This window comes from Haliaeetus albicilla, chromosome 18, assembly GCF_947461875.1.
Source record: "Haliaeetus albicilla chromosome 18, bHalAlb1.1, whole genome shotgun sequence".
Classification (NCBI taxonomy): Eukaryota; Metazoa; Chordata; class Aves; order Accipitriformes; family Accipitridae; genus Haliaeetus; species Haliaeetus albicilla.
The window spans coordinates 5,793,908-5,810,786 of record NC_091500.1 but is presented as its reverse complement, the minus strand read 5'-3'; the positions used below and the strand labels follow the sequence as shown (position 1 = coordinate 5,810,786).

Sequence of the window (16,879 nt, the reverse complement as noted above, 5' to 3'; positions counted from 1 at the left end):
ACACAGGACATGTGAATTCTCGTGGTGATTCTCTCTTTGTTTGCATGGACTGTGCAAGCCTGAATTTCTACAACTGGATGAAGGTTAAAGAAATGAGAAGCACACATGCATGTTTGTATGCATTGTGAGATAGCTGTGGGAAATCAGCATATCAAATTATCTTTTTATATCTAGTTTCTGACATTAAATGTCATTTAGCAAAATATTCAAGGCTCATCAACTGACCATACATTAGGATTCACTAAACATATCAGTAGGACAACAAACGGTGGACATCGCGGAGTGCTTTAAAGAATTGTTTGCACAGAGCGCTGTAATACTGATTAGGTTGAAGATGATTGGAGGGAGATATATGAAATATGGTTTGTTTCTGAAGACAAGTAGCAGAGAAAAGTTTTAAGTATTCTCCGGTGGGTCATACTCTGGACGGGGTCAGGTACCAAAATGATGACCCAGAATCAATAAAATGTGAAGTGACCTTAGATGAATTAATTTTTATTTCTGTGTCTCAGGCATTAAATTAGAAAAATGGGGATAATTTTACTGAGTTTCCTTGTAAAGTACTCTGAGACTATTAGAAAAGGGCAGTATAGCATATGCATTTTGTGGTGTTGTCTGTTTATTTACAGCCTGAAATTTGTCCTGGCGTGGGGGACCTCAGTCTCAGTTCCATCATCCTTACCACCAGTTTCACTGCAAGTGTCTGTAAAAAGCAGAAACACTATGGTGCTGCCTTCTCATGAGGCAAATGTCTTCCTTCATTCATTAGCTGATGTATTACAGTTTATTACATCTGTAAGGTATAAAGGGAAATATATCTAAAGAGAATCTAAAAAACCCCAACAGCCTTAAGTTTATTAACAATAGTAACTCTGGACTATAAATCACTGTTTACATGAATCCATTAAAAAGGCCTTGATTCTGGAGCTATTCTGTAAAAACTTGTGTTAGGTCTTTAGGATTTAGCTTATAGGGTTTTAAGAAGGCAAATCTTAACTAGAAGAAATTATAAAGTTAACTGTGAGGTATGAGCTCAGCCACTCTGCATTTTATTATTAGTTGCAGTATGTGGCAAAGTACACAGAGCAGAGATACTCACATCTGTAATGAATAACTGTTTTTTTCTAAATGAAGCTCAAACACGTATTAGCACAGCCTATTTATCTGAATGAACCAAGGCTGCAAATAATTAAGGAATCTACTCTGGGAATACTTACACCATCATAGAAGCTGATTTTCCTTCAAGTTGTATCAAAGGAAACCCCAATAACCTTGCTCAAGTCGTTTTACACACAACTGCCATGCATCAGGCTAGATAACTTGCTGCAAATGAACCCGTTATTTTTATGTATTTATTCATCCTTCCTGAAGTAGTCTGCAAATTTCATCTTGTCCTTTGTCTTGTTCAGTGCATGCTGGGAGTGCTGGTGTGAAGGAGCAGACCTTATTTCTTTTACTCCTTATTAGCAGTGCTGTTACAGGCTTTTCCTTGTGATTCTGATAGGTGTTGGGGAGCTGGCTACAGCTGACTGAGCTGACGGTCGTAGCAGCAACTCAAAGACGTGGTGAGGTTTGTCTTGCCTCCACCTGTGTTCCCTGTCTTTTGCAGAGTCCTCAGGACTGGCTTTCTGTACTTCCACTTTGGTGACACGCTATTTTTGAGAAGAATTTTAATTTCGGTGCAGCAGTAGGCAGGGGACCCTATTCCAAATGGATGGGAGGGTGACTGTGGCGCTTGGAACCTGTACAAACAGAAGTAAACCATTTCCTTCACTCAAAAACTCTGTAAGAATATACAAAATACAGAGGGGAAGAAAACGGTGAAACCCCTGGAGACATCAAGTCCAACCCACTCAAAGGAGGACTGTCACCAGTACTAGATCTGGTCAGCCATGGCTTTGTCCAGCGCAGGCTTTGGAAGCTCCACGGAGGAATTTTTCAGAGCCTCTCCTGCTGAACTGCTGCAGGGCTGCTCTAGCCGCCTGTGAGAAGGGTTTTCCTAACATCCTACTTGATCCTTCCAAATTGCAATTTCTGGCTGTCGCCTCTCATTATATCATCTGACACTACCGAGAAGAATTTGGATCCGTCGTCTTTCTAATTGCTCTTCAAGTATTTGTAGGCAGCAGCCTATAATTATTTGATCTCTTTAGCTTCCCAAAACGTAGCTGATTTATTTGAATATTAATGCCAGCAGACATTCAGTTATGTTTATAGTTCATTCACATCTAAGATATCCAGTGCTGATGACTGGATTGCATTAAAATCTTCGATTTTTACTTCCATTCAGTACATTAGAAACAATTTCTTTCCATATACCTCTTCCATGAGGTACATTTTCTCCCATGCTCAAAATCTCAGCTCTTCTCAATGCTCAGGGAAGATTATTCTCCTGTTTTGGAACCATGTTTGGATTTTCCATCTCTATTTCATCCTGCACAGATTATCTTTCTTCATACTTTTTTATGTCTGAAGCCTCCTTTGCTTTGCTTCTTAATTTGACTTGGAAAGCTAATTAAGCTTTACTTTTGGCAGTTCTTTATTCCTATACTTCTTTACCTCTTAATGGTATGGCTTTACTGCGTGCTGCAGATCCTATTCCTCCTCAGAAAGCCACTGATTGAAAAGTGATTTCTTATGAATGTAAGGATTTACTTTTATAGTATTCCTGGTCCAGGTTCTAAACTGCAAACTAGTGACTGTGTTGACATTGTTTATGCTACTGTCTCTTAGCTTTATATTAAAATGACTGATAGTATTTGTAAAGCTTTATGGAGTTTTGCAGGTTTTTAGTTTAAATGTTTAGTTGGTTTTTGGTTTAAATGTCACTGAGAATTATGATTATATATGATATAAGGCTGGCCCACTTACTCTAAATTAGAAGAGAAATATATTGGGCACAGTTTTTATGGTTTGCGTGTCTGCTAAATCACCTCTGCATTTCACAGCTTTAGGCGCTGGAAAATATTTATAGTTTTTGCTTAGGAGTGCATACAAGTTTAGATACAAAAAACTCTTTAAGTTGAAGCTCAGAAGAGGTTTGGTCGTTTGTTTTTTCTTTTATAACTCTGCATTATTTTGCAGATGTTTCCTATTGCATTAGAGAAGAATCTTTAGCAGTAGAGAAGTGGGGTTAATTGGTTGGTGAGGGAGGCAAAGAGAGGATTTTTTTCTCCTGGTCCTGTCTTCACCCATGTGCAGTGAGTTGCTCCGTGCCTCCTTTTGCCTATTTGTAAAATGGCTGTAGAACAGATATCACTGTCATATGAACAAAAATGTAAAATTCGCATAGGTAACCTAGCTTTTCCAAAATAAAGAAACCAACATTAAACGCAACCCGAAAAGGGAGTGATCTGTATTAATGAAGAATGTTTCATTCATTCTTAGTAATCTTATCCCTTACTTTCTTGACTTGTTAAATCCCTTCAATAATCAGTGCTCCTTCTTGAAACTTACCCAGCCTTGCAACTTTTCTTCATCCACCCTGCATTTCACTTTGAATCAGGCCTCCCTCATGTCTTTTAGAAAAGCATCATCCACTCTGTCATTCTGAGAACAGAGATTTCTGTCTATTTTCATCATACCTTTATTGATTTTACTCACACTTGTTTTCACTCTTTTTGGTAAACTTACTTATCAGTTTGTGACTAATGTTTCAGTTCACTTCCTTATAAATACATCACAAAAATGGAAGTGTTCTATTGTTTTTGAGGAATGAAGGTACTTTTCCATTTGTGTTTTGATGCGTTTTTGTTGTGTGTTTGGGGCGGTTTTTTGTTGGAAATTCATCAATTGCACTTTAGCAATTGCACTTTAGTCTTAGATAGTCTTCCCCCTATTTCCGTAAACGCTGCAGAGAATACCTCTAATAATTAAAGAAATATGTACCCTTTTGCCGACCCTTTAGACTGCATGCTTGTGTGCTTGTGGAGAAATACCAAGGTCTCTTCTTGAAGAAATCTGTGCTACCATTTTTTAGGAGCTGAACGATCTGAATCCTGGTGATTGCAGATGCCAATCTGCAGCATGGTTTTCCTGAAGAAAATCAAGATTTTTCTTTTTATCTTTGCTTTTTTGCCCTGAGCCCCTCCTCTCGAAGATTTTGGTGATGTTTCAGTGTCTCTTAAAATCAAACGTGTAGTGCTAACGCTTTCCTTTGTCGCTCCCAAAGGACAAAGAAAAATGCTGGAAGCTCTGGTTTTCCTCCTCCCCACTGGCATCATTGACATTATCTTCTTCTGACTCCTCTGGTACCAGTAATGGATATCCTGGCTTTGTGCTCAGCCTTAGTAACTTAACACATGAGCAGTTTTAGTGGAGCTGCATTTAATTAGAAGATTGTACAGTTGAATTCCCAAAGCAGAGATCTCCTCGGGGCACGGGAAATTATTTGTCCTCTCCTAATGGATGTATATAGGTCCATGGCTTGGGCCTGTTGCCCGTTTCCAGAGATTTTTGCAAAAGACCAAGTACTTCTGTCCCTTGACATGAATCTCTTGTTTCCACTATTTTTTCAGACTTCTTGCTCATCAGTTGATAGTTTACTGGATTGACTCTCGACTGACTGTCTGCCAAAGCCTTTCTGGTTCATAGCCATTTTGAGAATGTGCAAGTTTTAATTGTGAAACATTGATAGGTAAAATATTTAAAAATTCACTGAATTCGACCAAATGTCCCCATAGCCAGTTGAAGTCAATAACTTGAGTTTCAAGAGGAGAATCAGAAATATGCCATGTATGATGAGATTCATGGCATATTTTCTTGGTTTCCTACACATTCAGCAGATGAAGTCTGGGTTCTCTGGATACATTAGGGACAAGTAGCCTCCTAACATTTTTCATTGAAAATCAGACCTCTTTAAAAAAATGCAAGAATCACGGAGTTCTGTGAGACACTACATGGCTGAAAGGTTTTATTTTATTTGTTTTTTATTTATTTTTATTTTTCATAGACTGTGTTAGAAGTTTAGAAGTAGACTGTGGACCAAATTGCTAGTAGTACACCATGAAAATCTTCGATCTAGGAAATTTCTGCAAACAGCTTTTTCTATCTTGTTTTCTTTATCCCTGTCAAAACCTCTCTGCATCTTTCCTCAGTAAACTTCATGGCTTATACTCACTCCCTTCATGTCATCCATCCTGCAGTCTTGAGAGGTCAGTCCAGTCTCTGATGAGCCTAGGGAATCAGTCTCTGTTGCCTCCAGGATAGCTTTTTCAAAGAAATGCGTTCTCCCATACTGCCCTTAGGCTTAGGAGTAGCTTTCCTGAACAACTTCAAAGATATTTTCCATTGTTCTTCAAATTATCTGTGAAATGCCCTCATATTTTAGTGTATTCTAGTTTTGAGAAAAGATAGTATTTCCATGAAAGGTTATTTCAGAGCATCTCCACACAAGTCAAAGTGAATTTAGATTGTATGAAAGATCACAGCATTTGCACGTTCATATCCCAGTTGTGGACGCTATACCAGTTGCCAAGTTATCTATTCCAACATTTTAGAATTCAGCCTATCTTTTCATTATAGTTTAAAGCCCTCCCATTTTTTCATGCCAAGAACATGCTTAAGAAATAAAATGCTTTAACTTTTCCAACAGTTGCACTCAATTTGAAGGATCTAGTAAACATTACTGAAGCACAGCTAAGGGAAATTCCCTATGGCTAATAAAATTTTGGTAGTAATAGCAAATAAAATTTGAAGTTTTCATAATAGATTATCTAAACATCTCCAATGCAAAGCATAAAACAAAGCAGGCCCAGAAGCTTTTGTATAGTTTTTAAAGTATCTTCAGATTCTAGAGAGAATCTCCATAAATGTAACAGTTTTTAAATTATTGATGTTCTGGCAGAAATGCTGCTAATTTTTTTCACTATTGTTGCCGATATTTCTGTTAAGAATTTCAGAGTACATTTTATGGGTTTTTTTTATGTTAATGACATCTTCCTACCTCCCAGTAGTTTGATTTTAACCATTTGCATAGTTTCAGTCCATTAAAACTGTCTTTTAGCAAGAGGAAGTGTAGTAATTTATCCTTACAGGGATGTTGTGACTCAAACACTCCTTTCTCTTCCTGTTGCTCAATCCAATGTCATTAAATAATAGATTTCATTTCATAACTTTGCAGTAGCAATAAAGAGGAAATTATGTTCAGAAGGCATGTTTATTTTTTTTCCCCAGCCTTTTCATGGTTTAAAAGTGATTCTTTCTCTTCGTGCTAAAGTAATGTGAAACAGCTTTTTCAAACTTATGTCCTTGGGAAATGAATGTTAATTAAAGAATGAACATGAAATAAGACTTAGGAAATCAGTGCCGTTTTTCAGACACAAATATCTGTTGTTCAGATTTTACATTTATGCTCCTTCATGATGCTTTCCTTTCTTTCTCTGAGCAAGAGGTCCCTCCTTTTTTCTTTCATCTTCCCAAGAGAAAATCTGTCATGTTCATGCTATCATCTGTACAATTTACCTTGCATTTTTTGAAGCTCTGAGAATTATAATTCATATAAATAAGAAAGAAAACACAGGAAACCAACACATATATACAAAAATTTGGAATTCCTTTCCTATTATTTTTACATGAAAATGGGCCTACCTTGGACTGGGACTATTGTTTTCATAGATTTCCATCTATTTTTATCTTTATCTTGGATTAGAAGATTCGTGGAAGAAAGGTGCTATAGCTTCAGGATTTTGAAGCCATTTTGAAATAAACTGGAGAGAGATTTCTTGATAGAAGAGAAAAATTTCATAGAATTTCCTATTTTATTACACAGTCTGATTATACCTTGTCCCCATTGACATATTTTTCTCGACAAATAAATATTACAGAACAGACTGAGACTGTCTCTAGTGTCATAATGTATACTCCACGCATATATTGTGGTTGAAAAAAACATTAGAATCAAATGTTTTTCACTCCTTTTTTTTCTATTATTGTTTTCTTTTTCTATTGATAATTTGGGTATATCTTGCAAGTTGACACCTGGCTGTCAAAATTCTGCAGGCAGTATAATTTGTCTTAATCCCAGACACCCATATGGCCTGTCTGCTGTCCAAAACCATTTAAACCAGTAGTCATTTACACATATTGTGTGCCTCACTGTTTAATCTGAGTGATCCTGTAGCATTTAGTTGTGGTCACCATGCAAACTGAGAAGGTCCCACTTGGTTGACGTGCATTTGAGCAGATGAGGATAGAAAATAAGAAGAAAGACCAATGTGAATAATTTCAGGTAAAATCTTTTAAGTTGCAAAGTCTTCCATCACTAGCATAGTATTTCCAAGTATGAACATAATGGCATATCTCTTCAGGGCTGTGAATAATTGTAGAGCTTTCTAATGGAAGATGTTGCCATTTTGTATTTTTGATTGAACCTGAATCCTTTTTTTCTCTTTCTGTCTCCTAGTCTAAATTTTCAAAGCAATGTCTTGCTTATGTCCTTTGCGGGATTTAATTTTTTGAAGTATGTATTTGTCTTTCATTTTGAGGTGTTTGAAGAAAATTTTTTTATTACTTTGGGATCAGTTCAGTCAGAGGATCAAGGTCCTGTCTTCTCTATATTCACTGCACTGATGGTTGCCTGCTCTTCGTAGTAATACTTGCTTTGCAGTTCTTTCATTAGCCTGGGGCTTGCTCTAAAAGCACTTTATCTCTGTGCTTGTAATAGGTAAATATATGTCTTATTTTCCCTGTGACAAACAGTGAAGCCTGATTCCAATTTGCTGTCATATGGGAAGGAAGAGTATTTATTTAGTGTTCTGGTGAAACTAATATAAGGCAGTGATTGTTTTCCTATGTGAGCAATGTAAGGATGCATGATTTAAACAAATGTTACTCTCTACAGCAATGGGAGAAAGAAACCTGTTTATATTAGAAGGTCTCTCAATCAACAGAGAACAGGTTTTTTTCTGCTTGCATCATTGGAAACTGCGTAACAATAATCCTGAATGGTGGTTTCTTCTGGGATTTGAAACCAAAGGACAGGAAGCTGTGGTATAACGTAAACCTCTGCTGGTTTGCATGCCATAGTAATACTGGAGAAAGACAAGAAATAGAAATAATTGATGGAGAGGACCTAAGTCTGAGTTAATAGACTAAATATTTGAAAATAATATTATCTTCACTACTTAAGAAAGGTAAATTCTAATTGCTTTTTTTTGTTTTACTAAAGGAAAGGTGAATGCATTTATTGCTGAAAAGATTGCACATTCTTATTTTTTCAAAGTAACATTTAGCACTAAAAAAACATTCAAAGATGTAACTTAGATGGAAGTAATAGCTATAGTTGAGATTCTCAACTTGGAATTACTATAGCGATACTGCTGTAAAAGTGAAACAGCTCATTGTGAAAGTTTGAGTCCAAATGTAGTTAGTTTTATTATAATTTGGACTAGATGACCTTTAAACATCCCTTCCAACCCAAACTATTGTATGATTCTGTGATAATTTCCTCCAAAACATCAGGATTTATTCAGTTTAGATACAGGGAAATTTGCTGCCAGTGATTTACAGGGCGATGGCAGCATTTACTTCAGCGTCTAGAATATCCTGACAATCCTAGAACATGGACAGTCAGTAGAGGACCTCTACACTCATCTTCTTCAGAAATACAGAGATGCGTTTGCAGAGGTTGGAGTGCTTTTAGCCATGAGAATTTTTCAGTTTCGTATTGGCTAATGAATCTTTCATATCTACAAAGTTCACACTTCACAAAGCTTTTTTCACGGTCTCTTGCTCATTCTGAAGAACACTACTCTATCATTTCCCCTTGGATGATATTTTTCAAGCTTATTTTTTGTCCCTTGTATAATAATAACTAGAGTAGAAGTTTCCAAGTTTGTTTTCTTGCTTGCTGTTACCATCACCAGCAGTGGGAGAGAGCATCAGCAGCGGCCATCTCCAGCGCTACACCAAATCTTGAATTAACATCTATGTAGCCACTGAATAATTTGACCATATTAAAACTGAATTCAATGAGTCTGAATACTTTTCTGCACTTAGAGACTTTATGGTTTTAACGTTGTTGGTATAATTTCACTTTGGTCAGTATTGCCTGCTATAAATGTCAGGTGTGCAGTAGGGTTTCTTCTGTTTCATGGAGAGTAGAAGAATTACAGGTATAAAATGTTGGCCCAAAAAGTTGATTTTGGAATTAGAATTGAAAGAAGGAAAAATCGGAAAAAGTCATGCCTGAAGCTTAAGTTGAAATGTAGTTACTGTTCACAAATGCATTAAATTCTTTTTCCCTGCATGACAGAAAATGCAACAACAAGCTCTATTTTAAGAAGCTGAGCTTAAATTATTTATAAAGAAGAGATTTTTTAAAAAATACTTTGATTTACAGCTCATCTTTTGCAAAATAGTGGTCTTAATTTCATATTTACTTGGATTTTTTTTCCCTGATTTAATCTCTTTAATATAATTTTAAAAAATCATACCATTTCCAATTGATGCAAATCTTCACTTTCAGTAGCAGAGCCTGGGCTATTTGGCTTTAAGAATAAGGTATCGTTTTTCTAAAAATTGTGCCTGTTTATATTTTAAACAAGAATCATTCAGAGTATCAACAAATGTGGGGGTCAGCTATGATTATGCCTGCTAAAAATAAAAAATACAGAGCAGAAGGATTCAGCTTCCCTTAATCCCGGTTCGTGGTGGGATTGCTGCTCTACTGCCTACTGAACTGCAGGAGTTACTACACCATACCCATCGAGCTGAACAAACATGCACAATCCCTTGTGAAAACTGAATTATTCCACACATGAGAAAAGGTTTTCACCTGTTTTTTCCCCTCCCTTCTCCTATGGAACAGCACCTAAGTGTTTTAGACACTGGTAAAGAATGGAGTAGTGAGACCCATATGTCTTCATCAGCAACCTGGATGGGTGACACAGGTGATAATACTAAATTGGGGGATGGCTGACAAAGGGCAGAGCTTCATGCCAGTGGGAGCTTGATAAACCTGAGGATCAGATAGACATAAATCTAGGTGTCCACAACTGTGGCACGATAACCCCACGTATCACTGTGGTTTGGGAATCTGCTGCTCTGGGATGTGTTGTGGCGTACAGTCTGAAGATGCCCTGGGTGGCCAAATACAGTCTAGCATCTTCTGATGTTGTATTTATACATTTCCTTGGAAAGAAATGGTATATGCTTTAACTTAGAATTGTTTAGTAATGTTCAATTTTATGACATTGGTCAGTAGAACGCCTTCGTCTTCCAGCTGCAGTTTTTTTCCAAAGGTGTGTTTTCCTGTTAGCCCATTCCATTACACAAGCTGAGTCCATGTAGTTTTCTAAAGGCTGTGTACATTTTTCAGATTTTTTTTTCTTTTTTTTGTCTGTTTAGAAGGATCTTGTTTGTAACATGAAGAATATTAGCTCAAGCAAGCTGCAGGGTGTTCTGCTCTTGGTGTTTTCTCTCCCTAAAAGTATTTACCTTCCTTTGTTGCGTTTCTTCCATTTGGATTATACTGTGTTGCTAAAAAACAAAAATAAAAACCAAAAGAAGGCTGCAACCCTCTCTATAATCAGAAGTATGTGGATTGTCAGTAGAATGAAGAGAGATGATGATGTCCAGAATTCTATTAAATGTTCAATTTAAACAAATGGGAATAATAACAAGATGTCTTTGAATCATCATACTAATCTGTAGGGGTCTTTGATTACAGTGGTATGGTTAAAAACATGCAGGCTGAGATGGAGGGCTGTTTGCTGGAGTTCGTAGGACTGGCTTTCACACAATTTTAGTCTGAAGGCAGCTGAGGAAAGGGCTGTTTTCTCCTTTGTTCGAACAGTCTGACTTCTGAAATTTAGATCAACTGCTTCAGAAACTAAAGAGTAAATTTTTTTTTTGAAGAAACAAATATAACAAGTTAGGTACTTGAAAACAAGTTCTCAGTAAATGCCAGGACAGTGGGTTATGAACTGATGTTTTCTTATTCTCATGATCTTTATCGACTGAACTTCACTGTATGTCTAAGCTAGAAAGTGCTCCTCTAAAGCCTCAAAATGGGACGCAGAGCTTTATCTTCTCAAAGTCACACATAATCACCTGGTGTTACATTAAATGGTCTTCAGTAAAAAATACTTAGATTCAAAACCGGATACCTAATAACAAGAAAATGGATTGTCTTTTAATCTGCAGATGAAAGTTTTAGGTTTTAGACAGCTTGTGATGATTTAGTCATGCTGTTTAACCCTTGTGTGGTCATCCTAAATCATTACCTATTAGAGTACTCTAATGGACTCCATAATGTAATTATCCTCCCAGGATGTGCTAACTGTGTAAAGCACGTTCCTATGCTGACAAGTGGAAACAAATTCTGTATTTTTCCTGTGTATGTTAGGATTAGAAGTTCAGGTGTCAGCACTAGTAGTATGTGAGATATTATATGGAAAGATTTAAGTGAAAAATGAAGTTTAATTGCTTTCGGAAAAATATTGGGATGCTCTGTTTAGAAGACATTTGTGGCACTATATCTAAATTCAGAATATTCTATTGGTATTTTTATAGTTGAACACTTTTGTTCTAGAAAAGATGAAAAAATAGGACATTTTTATGCATATATAATAGCAAAACAACCTTCCTGCCTCAGAAAAAAATTCGGCCAGGTGAACTATGATCTAATTTTCCTCTATAATAAAAACAAAATCATTGCTCCTGAAGCATTATTCTTGGCTGCCAGCAGTTTCAAAGCATGCAGACATTACCATTTTGACTCTGTCCTGCTGTTTAACTGGAAGGATTATGTCACAACATAGTATGTTTGTTTTCCAGCTTTTTGTCTGTTTGTCCGTCAAGACGTTTTTGTAGAAGAAGTATCGGTCATTGTTGACTTTGGAGGTAGTGGAAGAAAAAATAATTATGAAAAAAAAAAAAAAGCAGACAGTACCATTGAAGTAACTGTGCTCCTGTCATAGGAGAATGAATACTCCTTTCAACAAATCTATAATTTGCAGAAGTTGCAAAAAGAAAATAGCCGTAAGGTGACTGTTAACATACTTCAGTTCATCCTGCCAAGAAAGTTAACTTCATAAAGTCATTAAACCAGTGATTACATTTTAAAATATTATTCCCCAGCCATTTCTTCTTAGACTTTAAAATATAGTTACTGTATATACTACCTTCTTTGTAATGTGAAAAATTGTAAAATACACTTATTTTTCATAAACTCCTAATTATTAACAGAGCTATTTGCGCTCCTATAGTTAAAGTCATTTCAACACTTCCGTTATTTAAACTTCACTTTTAGGGGTTCGTAATTTGGCTGTAATAAAAAATACGTTCAGACTCAGAGGTCTCAAATATTGTTTGCTGGTATTAGGAAATTTAGCCTGTTTTTCTTTAAGAAGCTAAGTAATTTGGATTGTTTGCTGTTTTGCAGTATAATCCAAACCAAAATATTTTGTAATGTGGACTAAATAATTTCAATAATTAAAAAAATTAGGAAAAGACAGTGAGTATGTTGGAACTGCTGCTGCCCCAAATTCTGTGGCCGACACTGAATATAGCTGAGGCTCAGGGAAAGGAGATGGTGGGAAGTTCTTGCCACATCTCCACTGTTGCTATATAATAACCTCATATATGCAAAGTTATTGCAGCATTTATATCATGCCTATCATCTGGAGTCATGGGCAGTAGACCCACTGCTTACAGAGTAAGAACCCCCAGTACTTCCACTGCAGCGAAAGGTGAAAGACCTCCTGACTTCAAGGTTGCATAGCTGAAAATTGCTTTTCTGGAATGATAAATGCTCGGGTGCTCGGAGATGGATCGTTTCTTTGGTACGGCTTCCTGAAATCCCCCTTCATCATGTAACGCAGCCACGGTAATGACTCAACAAGGCCTTCAGCTCCGGAAATTAAGGAATCGGGGCTTATTGCATATTAATGGCAACTCTGGGACAGTCAAATAAGACAGTTTGTTATAATACTAATTATAGCAAAGCACTCATGTTGTGGTTTGAATGAGTCAATTATGTGTGTGTTAAAACTATAAATACATCTTCCCCCCAACCTAGGCTGTGTGGTACGTAATTTTTTTTTAATTGCTTGGATACATATTTACCTGAGCATATCCTGGTTTCCCAGGTAAATATGTGTACCAATGCAGAACTCATTATGGTCTGTTTGGATAAATAATCCATATTTTATAACTGTACAGGAAGTAATTATTTTCATATTTTGCTTTCTTTAAGCCAAAGAAATTAAATGCCGTGTGTTCATTCCTTAAAATAAAATAGATGCAAAAGTCAGGGCAATACAAGAATAAAGTTTTCATTGTTTTGGTAGAAACTGAGAATATTATTCCAGATTTTGATCTTGTGTTTAGCCCAGAATAACTCCATTAAAGTAAACAGTGTTATTCAGGATTTACTTAGATGCAAATGGGACGCAAATTTGGCCCCCTCACCTTACTCTCCCTTACTTCATTGGGAGGTTCCTGTAAGCAGCGTGCACACAATCTTTGCTTTAAATGACATTGTCACATGTTTATCATTTGGAAAAATAAGGTATTTCAGCTACATGCAGAAATAAACATACCTGAATTTTATGGTAAGAAAATTAACGTCTTCTAGAATCATAGAATGGGGTGGGTCGGAAGGGACCTTAAAGATTATAGTTACGGTCCTGTACGCGTTAGGGAACCAGAGCGTACTTACACGACGGATATTTCTGCCATTGTTTTATATGATATTTGGAAAAGCTGTGTTGTGTTACCACCGTGCTAAGGTCAGGTTTTGTAACACTTTTAAGCTTAGTGGGGCCAAAGTCAGCCTTGGCATAAATCCACTAACTGCAGTAGATTTACACTAGAGATGAATATTGGCTCGTTCTTGGTAAATTTATTTTTATCCAGCTCTTTATATTTTATGTTAGAAATATAAGTAGCTTGCGTGCCCTCAAACTAATCAGAATAAGAAACAGTTTTGCTTATGCCAAAAAATAGAACTATCGTTTTTCACATTCTTACATTTTTCAAGTAAGATTATGTTACTGTGACTTCTGAATTCCTGAAATCTCTCTGGTCTCTGCGACTGCAAGGGCCAAGAGAGGGGTTCAAGGGGAAAATCTGAAACTCTTTGTGCAGTATGTTTTGTGTTGTGCATACGAGATACAGTTAACGTTTTATATGCATGTGATTAGTGTGGAAAAAAATTAATGCAGTCCAGTATTATGATTTATGGACTGAATCTTTTGCCCAGTGAACACTTGCCAAAATGAAAATCTTTCCCCCCCCTCCTCCTTTGGATATTAGAAACAGCTACTGTTTTTGTTGATCTTTTTAACTTCTGAATAGGCCTATTTCAAGTCATAGCAGCATGGGAGCTCAGATTAATAATATACTTATTCAGCCAGTGATACTGAGTGAAACCATTGCTAGTGTGAGTATGAAGGATAGGATTTCTTTAAATTATTTTCAGGTGCATTATGCATTTCTGAAAGAAGAATATAGAGATATTTGAAAATAAATTAAATTTCTGTTTATCGATTGTTACAGGTGTGTATGAGTTTTAATATCAAGAATTTTTTAAGGCGTCTCTCCTTTTGATAACTTCTGTACTGTGCTCGCTGTCAGTCCATCCATCAGATGGTTAGCAAGGATATCAGCAAAGAGATTATGATTAAATCTTGCCTTTTGAACAATATTTTTGAATTTAGAGGAAAAGGCATCTTCCATGCTGTGAAGCATCCTTTCTATCCCACCTCCTCTACAGCATCATCTTAAACCAGAACCAAAGGCTAGCGAGGTGAAAGGAGCAAATCCCGCAGACTTCTCGTCTGCATTTGAGGTAGACCTCCTTAGCCCAGTAGTTTGATAAGCATCAGCTTGATAAGGATCAGCTTGTACTGGTTTTGATACGATCTCTTTGTGTATAAATTAGCCCAATTTCCTGCACTTACCGAAGGTGAATCCAAGGCTGATGTGCTTAGTCCCTTACAAAGAAATTTTTTTCTTTACAGCACAATTTGAGGAGTCTGGGGCCTTTAGAGGCACTGTCGCGATGGAGGCGAGGGCAGATCTTTGCTTCACGCTCCTTTGGCCACCTTTTATCATTTTTTTTTGCCATTCATTGCTCAATCCCATCTTTACCTCTACCATGTCTGAATGGCCTGGTCAGCTCAATTAAGGTTTTTCCAATTACCTTATTTATAGAGTCGGTGTTTCTTATCAATTTATTTTCTTTCTCTCAAATGAAATAAGAGTATGCCTAAAAAAGTTCTTCATGTGAGTCTGGTTTGTACTAATGATAAGTCAAGTAGGCGTAGAGTTTCTTTCAAAAAATACTTAGGTAAGCTGTTTAAAATTAATATTTGTTATTCTAAAAAATTGTGAGAGGGATCAGCCGCCCTTCCACAGTTGCAGATAAAGTGCTATGGCAAGAATTTGGCATTTTTACATTGCCTGAGAGAATTATATGTTCATTTTCTGGGCTAATGTGGTGCAAGGAAAAAAGAAAAAAAGGGATGTAGTGCTTTTTAAAAGCAATCCTTTTAAACATAAACAAAAAAGCTTTTGCTTGAGATTTGTCAAAAGTCTTTCAGTCTTTTCGTAAAATTGTTATTCACTTCTTGGCTAACAAGAGCCGAGTGACACCTTTGAGAGTCCCAGCTTGTGTTTTAGTGCATAGCTTGTATTTTGCTATGCACTACCATGCAAAATATTATCTGAACTTATTTAAAACAAACCCTAGTGAATAAATTTTTTAACACAGAAACAGCCGTCATAATTTATTCATTGATTTTAGTTGCAGCAAGCAGCTGAAGTTTCTCAGCTGAGAGGAGCTCGAGTCATCTCTGCTGAAGACCTCCTGTTCTTAATGCGCAAAGATAAGGTATCGTAATGAGACAGAAATTTCTTACTTTACATAGTAAGCTGCTTACCGTGTTGTAAAGTGCTTGTTTATCCTATGTGAAAGGAGACCATCATCACAAAAAGCTTTATTTAAAAGTATAGCTGCTCTGCAATTGTATTGTATTGGACACGGTACAATATTTACATAACATTTTAATTAATTCTCATTTTTTCCTGTGACTTCAATTATCAACAGATTTTTTTCACTAAGCTTTAGGTTGGGTAATATGCCTTAGAGCTTAAACCAATTTGTTAATAAAGGTGTAAATATTGATACTTATAACTCTTTTATTAAAAACCAGTCATTCTAATTTCCTCATAGTTATGCAGGGTGTAGATGTGACATTTGACAGTGCGACCATTACATTTTTATCATCTAGGATGTCAGTAAATCCTGACTTGATTTTACTTTATAATATATTTCCTGTACTTTATGTCACTAAAATTTCTCTGGATAGTAAGGAGAGCAGGTCAATAACTTAAAAAAAAAAAAAAATCCGTGCAAAGATTGAGTTCATTTTCTTTCTTTAAATTTCAAAATTATTAAAAAATTATTGTCAACTATTTTAATCAACATTATTTATTCTTCCTTTGTCTCCTTTTCTTCCTTAGTTCCCACCTTTCTCTCCCCCTTTTCTCTCCCCTTTGTTTTTCTTTCCTCATTTGATAGGTAAAACCTAGTGACCAAAACAATATCAAAATTTAAAAAACACTAAAACATGAAAACCAATTGCAGTTTCTTTTTTGGATATGATCCATAAGGCTATACGGAAAACATTGGTTAATATGGATGTCAAAGTTCATGGTAATATGCATTTGTAGGTTTCAATTTCCAAACTAAGCAAAGATTTTGGAGTGCCCTAAAAGAAACCTGATTTCTGAATTTCTGCTTTCTGAAAGTCAAACCCATATCTGTCTCATAGTTGGCAAGCATCGTACCAAGGAGCTCAAATAAATAATTTTAAATGTGGAATTGGTACTGACCTTGATGTACTTTCTATGTATGGATTTTCAGCAGAAT

The 16,879-nt window shown here is 36.2% G+C and overlaps 1 protein-coding gene across 8 annotated transcripts in view; it reads left to right on the top strand.

The window, feature by feature from the left end:
- SUPT3H (SPT3 homolog, SAGA and STAGA complex component) overlaps positions 1 to 16,879 on the top strand; it is a 279,607-nt gene that overhangs the window by 172,573 nt on the left and 90,155 nt on the right. For all 8 annotated transcript variants that reach the window (XM_069805602.1, XM_069805606.1, XM_069805609.1 and 5 more), the window contains one exon: positions 15,752 to 15,838. In XM_069805602.1, coding sequence (XP_069661703.1) covers positions 15,752 to 15,838 — 87 coding nt within the window. The remainder of the gene's footprint in view (positions 1 to 15,751; positions 15,839 to 16,879) is intronic.